This window comes from Falco punctatus (assembly GCF_963210335.1).
Source record: "Falco punctatus genome assembly, chromosome: 4".
NCBI classification, from domain to species: Eukaryota; Metazoa; Chordata; class Aves; order Falconiformes; family Falconidae; genus Falco; species Falco punctatus.
In genome coordinates this window covers 35,854,032-35,860,974 of record NC_137583.1, presented here as the reverse complement: position 1 = coordinate 35,860,974, position 6,943 = coordinate 35,854,032, and the positions used below count along the sequence as shown (strand labels likewise).

The window sequence follows — 6,943 nt, the reverse complement described above, 5'->3', positions numbered from 1 at the left end:
CCCCGCCCCGCCCCGCGCGCGCCCGCCACCGGACATGCCCCGCCGTGCCCCGGAAGGCAGCGTGTGCGCAGCCGCAGGGGCCGCACGTGGCGCTGGCGGAGCCATGGGGAAGGAGCCGGAGCACCTGGAGCGCGCCCAGGTACCGCGGGCCGGCGGGCTGGGAGCGCGGCCGGGCCGGGCCGGGCCGGGCCGGGTTTTAACCCCGGCTGCTGCCGCTGTTGTGCTGTTTCAGGTGAAGAAGGCGGTGGAGGCCCTCCTGGCGTACGCCAGCAGTAAGGCCAAGGGAGACGCGCTGCTCCTCAACGAAAGCGAGAGCGTCCACCTCCTGGTGACCGTCTGGAAGGTCCCGCGGGTGGCACAGGTCATCAAAATGTAAGGCGTTCGCTGGCGGCCGCGTAGTTACGCGGGTTGCTTGTGTCCTTGGGCTGGGGCAGGAGTGCTTCGCAGAGCCTGAGCGCCACGGAGCGGGCGGCGGCGGTGCTGGTTCCTGCGCACCCAGCGCGGGGCTTGGTGGTTACCAGTCACAAGGGATGTGATGGGCCTTTCAGTCCCGACGCTCCAGAGCAGAAATCAACCTTTTATTTGCCTTAACCCACCACCAAATCATTAGAAAGACCCCTTCTCCTTTCTTGTGACACCCAACACTGAATATGAAATGTAAGTTTTCTTTTAAACCGTAGCAAGGCTATATTGAGAAAGTTGACATCTGTTTGTCCGGGTCTCAGTATTACAGAGACTCGTCTAATGAGTGGATGCGTCGATGGTGTACGGAGAGGAGAACGGATGCTCCTCCTTCCAGGACCTTTGTGGTAATGGTGCCTGGCAGGACAGATGGATTCAGCCGTGTATCTGACTGGAGCCATGGTATAGGATTTTTTTAACGTTCATGGTTCTACGTGCTTTAAAAGGCACAGGTTCCACTGAGGATTTTTTAGTACTGAACAAAGAACAGAATCTAGATACATAGCTTCCCTGTAGTACTTGTTAAAGGGTGATGATCTCTCAGTGTAGACCTAGTTGTGAAAAAAAATTATTTCTCCTCCTAGACATTCCCTGTCCATCCCATATTCTCATTGCAGACCACTGCCTCATGGCATTCGACCAGAAACTGCTGAGGTTTGCCTCTTCACAAAGGATGAACCAAATTTATCAGCAGAACAGACTGAAAATTTCTACAGGAAACTTTTAATCCAGAATGGGATCAGAAGTGTTAGCCAGGTGAGAGAGGTACATGATGGTTTAGTGCAGTACTGCCATTTCTTTCCTCTTGTACACACGAAAAGTAGTTGTTTTCTGCAACTTTTAATATTTAAAATTTTTAATAAAAATTAAGTTAAAATGTTTTAATACTATTACTGTTTTAATCTCAGTGGTTCTGAGTTAACAATTCCTAGTAAGGTTTTTCTGCCTAGTGAAACTGCAGGTTTTCTAACCCTCAAAATTTACTCAGAATAATTTCTTCAATCTGAAACAGGATCTTTAGAAATAAGATGTAATTGCTAAATAAATGCTCAATATTTAGTTTGACTAAGCTACTGGAAAAACTTACAATATAAAATAATATTTGAGTTCTTTGCAGCCAGATTGGATAGTTTATGCTACTAGCAATACAAAAATTCTACTGTTATACTTAACCTTGATTTAGATGTTACCATGTAGTCTAGTTCTGTTTCGTGATTCCCAGTTACCGTGCAAGAGGCCCATATTGTTGGATTCTTAAAACAAAATGTACTGTATCCTTTTTCTTTTGTCTTCAGCATTCTAAAATAACGCACCATGATAAACCATTAGTGATGCAAGTTAATTCTGTGCAGTTCCAAGAAGTATCCTAAGCGACATTTTCAGCAATGGGGACTAAACTGTTACTTGCATTGCAGATCATCTCATACAAAACTCTCAAAAAAGAGTATAAAATGTTTGAAGCAAAGCGTCGCCTCCTGAACAGATTTGATCTCTTTCTATCTGATGACCGAATTAGAAGGCTCTTGCCCTCACATCTAGGAAAACACTTTTATGAAAGGAAAAAGTAGGTCTTTAAAATCTGTATATCCATTTTGTATGAAGTTTTTTAAGATGAGATGATTCTTAGTAAAGTTTTGGTTGGGTGTGTTTTGGCAGGGGAGGTGGGGGGTTGGTTTGCATGTTTTTGGGGGGTTGGTTTTAGTTGTGAGTTTTTTTTAATCCCCTGCCTTTCTTTTTCAGGGCACCTTTATCTGTAAACCTGAAAGCCAGAAATCTTGCTAAGGAAGTACAAAAACGTATCCAGGGGACTACACTCCCAGTTACCAACAAAGGGTGCTGTTAGTAAGTATGAGTAGATTAATATTTCACTTAAAATTCCTATAGTTAAGGTATAACTGTCCTTTAAGTGAAGTATTTTTATTGCATTAATATGTCAATAAAAGAGGTTAAGGGTCACCATTCCAGATATGGGCCATTTTGAACCTTAACCTGAATAAAGGAAGTGGTAGTTCTACTTAAGTTTTACTGTAAAGTTTTTCTATCTTTTTTTCCTTCTGCCTAAGGAATTTCTAGGCACCTGTCACTGTCAAAGAGCATGTACAATCTTAGAAAAATATTACTGTTAAATTAGATAAAAACTACTTCCAAAGTATTCTATTCTTGTAAGACTTTTTTCATTTATTGTGCATCTAAAAGGATCTAAATTGGCGATATGCTTAGCAATATAAGGCAGAAGTCGCATAGTCGAATACAGAAAACTTAATCCAGGTAAATCTATTCTAACTTTTATTACAAAAGACTTCTGCAATAGCCAGCCATCCTTTATGAAAGTTAATAAAACTGCATATAAGTGGGCTTTTTTCATTTCTGGGTATGCCTAAACCCAAGTATGTACTCTTCACTTTCAGTACAGCACGTATAGGTCACACTGGAATGAAAGCTGATGAGATACTGGATAATATCATTGCAGCAGCTGAGGTGATTGCTAAGAAGTTACCAAAGGTACTGCTGATTGATTGCATTAAAGCCAAGCCAGTTCATAATTCAGCCTTATTATTTTTGCATCATATACTGTGTTTGTTGTTGCAGAATTGGAAAAATGTAAAAATTCTTCACCTCAAAACACTTAAATCAGTTGCACTTCCGATTTTTACTGCAAATATCTCCAACTTGGATGAACTTGACAGCCAGCCATCTCTCAAAAAAAAGGAAGTAAAGGTAAAAAAAAAAACCAAAACAATTCCTCACACTTCTCATAAAACCAAATTAGAACGACTAGTTCTTTGGCTTCCTTTTATGCATTGTAGTGTCTGATGTGTTGGGTTTAAATGTTTTAGCGGTTGATCCAAGGCATTTATGGCTACAGGTGCATTAGGTGCTCCAGATTCCCGAGTGCTTCAAATACTTAGTAATACTAACAAAATTATGGTGAGTCCCTGATGGGTTGTAAAGCAAACTGGAAGTAAGTTTACTTTCTAGTCTTAAACTGTAGGGAGCTGAGATTCATTCTTAGAACTTTGTATTGTTTATTCATATTTGCCTTCTCAAAATACTCATTAACATATATATGGATTCAGACTATGCATTCATTATTTATTGGCTAATCAGTGGCGTCTGAGTAATTCACAAGCTCTTATATTTGTATATTTGGGGGGGGGGTACCTACTTTTTAAAAGAAAACAATTGACTATTCATTTGTATTGAGTTCTTCTTAGTATATTCTTTTGTCCAAAATAAAATTAGAGCATGAAAGACTGTAATCTTGACATTATTATTGCTTACTTATGAGCCATGTATTATAAACTTCTGAAAGTAATGTAGTTTTTTTCATATTTTACATACAGTTGACCAGTCCAGGTCTATTGAACAACAGTATTTAAATAAATGTTGCTAGACTGTCTTATTTTTAACCATATTAAAATAATTATTATATATTTAGAGATGTTATGGGGATTTGTCTGAGATGTACTTCCAATTCTAGAAGGGAAAGAACAAGAAACCAAAGAAGGCAGCTAAAGAACTGAATTCAAGCCAAGTGACTCTGGCAACTGGAATTAATGCTGCTGCTACCCAGGAGCCTATGATAAAAGAAAAAGTAGTCCAAGAACCAGGTGGTGGTGATGATGATGAAGAAATTCCACAACTGGTACCTATGCAAACAACCATCTTAGCTGAGCTGAAGGTAATAGTTTAATAAAACTGAGAAATTCACATTTCAGTTAAAACTAAAGAATTGCAACTGTTTAAATCATTTGTTGCTTCTTAAGGAACAGTGCGTGTTAACACACTGCAAGTGAACTGGATTTTTTGTGACTATATCTTGAAAACAAGAGCTGAGTGTAGGCAGGGAGGGGTGCCTTGGGGATATGGTAAGTTTGGGGATTTTTTGGTTTTGAGATTTTTTTATTACTTTATTTTTTTAGTTAAACCCTATTACAGACAAAAGCAAGCTAGTTGGTTTTGTCCTTATATGTATTTTTCTAAATAGCAGCGATTTTATCTAGGTTAAATAGCAAGCCTGAAGTCAGAAGAAATGGTAAATTATTAACAGCTTAGTACTTTAAATTATAAAAGTTTTAATTTAAAAAAAACCAAAATGTCTTGCAAAGTTAACATTTGAATGTATCATGTTCTGCCTGGGGTGCAAAACTTGAGGGAGAACACATAACATTCTCTACATAGTAGTATGCAACGTTAACAGTCACATAATATAAACTGAGAGCTAGCAGCTTGCATGAAGTACTGTATGGACTTACTGTTGCCAGTGTGGTTCATACCATTAACATGTCTGCAAAACAACCAGACTGATATACATTTAACCAGTATCTTGGAAAGATACTTGAATGAATAAAACAGTAACACACACAAATTCAGCTTGCTTATACTGCATTCATGATTGCAGCATATCCTTAAACCAACGATGTACCTCTTCATGGATGCCCAAACTAAAACTATGATTATGTGCAGGCCCACCAAAAACATTCACACAGCTTGCTTCAAGCTGCCCTCGTGCAACAGGCCTACATTATCTCACATGATGTGATTGCTAGAGCCCTGTTTCCAGAGACTTGGAATAGATGCAGGTAGAGCTGGATTGTATGAATTGTTCTGATGACAGCAGCCTTCTTTCAAGAGGGTCATTTGGGAATATGTGATGAACTCTAGGGAATGCTAAGCCTCATGCACAGGTAAGAGTGCGGTCATTTGTATAGCTGGACTTCAAATAGAGCTGATCTCTCTTTCCGGTATATTAAGCCTGGAAATGCAGCAAGAGGACTGTGGTTTACAACTGTGCCAGCAGAGGTCAGTGGCTTGACTGGCTGAGAGGATCCTTACATCTGTTAAATCTATTTAACTTTCTTAATATTTTGTTATCTTTTCATTATTTTTGTGATGTCATTCTGTGTTTAATCCCCTGCTTCCAGACTGAAATGCTGAATAGATTATTTGGGCTAGGGCACAGCTCAATTAGTGGAAAGCATTTGCCATTTATAATGGTTTGCATTGATCTTTCTTGAAAAACAACAAAGATGTTTCTTAGGTAGAATAGTAAATTTTTTGTGTGTTTCAAATACAGAAAATGGAACAGAGACCAGAAAGAGGTGAGAACCTGGGTAAGAAAGCTAAACCACGCCTCGGTAAGAGAAAGAAACAATCTCTAGCTCAGGAGACTCCAAAAACAAAACATAACGTTACAGAAGAGTGTGCAGACTTGCAGACATCACCAAAAGAGAAGAAAGCCAAGCAGCTGAGCCTGCCAAAGGAAGCAGCAAATGAAAAAGAGATGAAAAAGACTCCCAAAAAGCCTGAAGCAAAGTCTTTTGCAGCACCCAAAGCTGGCAAATCAATACAGTCAGCCAAGAAGTCTTCAAAAGCACCCAAGAAAGCGCGCAAGCCACAGTCAGCATGAATGTTGTCTGTTTTAACATGCTTTATATAGTCATTCAGTGGTGTCTTTTCAGTAGGTAAATACATTGATGAAGTAAAATACCTTCTTAGGAAAATTTGATCCCAAGAGCTTGTTTTTTACTGAGACTTTGAAACAATTCCTTTTTGTTTCTTAACTGATGAGCTGGAACAAATAAACTCACAATCTTAATTGACTCTTTTTCTTACCATCTATCTTTTCTTGGCCCAAACTAAAAGCACTCAAATTCTTGTAAGTGTCAAAGGATAGGGAGGGGACTAGTCCAAGGAAGAAAACTGAGAAATATTTTGTAAGATATATCTTCCTGAAGCATCTGTTAAGACTGGAAAAGACAAGAGCTGAAGCAAGAAGCATGCATAGCAAGGGCAGCTATCTACTTAACGTGATTTAAAACATGAAATAGCTGCTACCATTTTTTCTTGAAATTTTCAGTATCATGAAAACAGATTGACATCTATCGATCTTATTCCAGATATGTAAGTTAGCAGTATGGTAAGAAGCCAAACAATGAAACAATATATTTTTTAGCTGACTTAACCTAGAGTATTTATGCATGTTAAAAAAAATAGCCAAGCACAATTTTACTTTTGTTGTTATATGCTTTGACCATTTGTACTTTATGACATCAAGCAAAATCTCCTTACCTTCACTTTTGGGCTTTATTTCTCTGCATGCTGGTCACAATATTGTTCCATCTGAAAAACACCAAAGGCTGTATGAATTTCAGGTGTGGCAGGTAAGTGAACCCACCCCATAAAAGCATAAAAAATATACACTGCCGAACTGAAAGGTGATTAACTTTAAAGTTTTCAGAATAACCAAATTGTTGCTCTCTGTATGATTACTTCCCATTCTTTACAAAGTGAGAAATCAAGGCAGATGGTGTTGAAAAGTCCTAGTGAAGTCCTAGAAAGATGATGATGATGAAATTAGCAGTATTTTACTCAAATCTAAAACCTATCCCATCGCCTGTTTAGGACATCTCATATCAATAGACTAGCTACCTAGAAAGTAATTGGGTGTTGAATAAAAAGTGGTAAAAGAAACACTAAA

At 38.9% G+C, this 6,943-nt stretch overlaps 1 protein-coding gene across 1 annotated transcript; it reads left to right on the top strand.

The window, feature by feature from the left end:
• Positions 1–31: 31 nt before the first annotated feature.
• On the top strand, positions 32–6,539 carry RSL1D1 (ribosomal L1 domain containing 1). Its single transcript, XM_080383457.1, has 9 exons — positions 32–139; positions 233–372; positions 1,080–1,218; positions 1,878–2,026; positions 2,203–2,304; positions 2,871–2,964; positions 3,052–3,180; positions 3,944–4,144; positions 5,540–6,539. Exons 1-9 carry the CDS (start codon positions 35–37, stop codon positions 5,870–5,872), a joined length of 1,392 nt encoding a protein of 463 aa, XP_080239583.1. The 5' UTR covers positions 32–34; the 3' UTR covers positions 5,873–6,539.
• The last annotated feature ends 404 nt before the right edge of the window (positions 6,540–6,943 follow it).

What these genes read in the sequence shown, in the direction of transcription:
- RSL1D1 (XM_080383457.1), top strand. Translation starts at nt 35, where the DNA reads ATGCCCCGCCGTGCCCCGGAAGGCAGCGTGTGCGCAGCCGCAGGGGCC. An exon ending in CACTTTTATGAAAGGAAAAA is followed by an intron (nt 2,027 to 2,202) that starts GTAGGTCTTTAA and finishes TTTCTTTTTCAG; the next exon opens with GGCACCTTTATCTGTAAACC. An exon ending in TTGCTAAGAAGTTACCAAAG is followed by an intron (nt 2,965 to 3,051) that starts GTACTGCTGATT and finishes TTGTTGTTGCAG; the next exon opens with AATTGGAAAAATGTAAAAAT.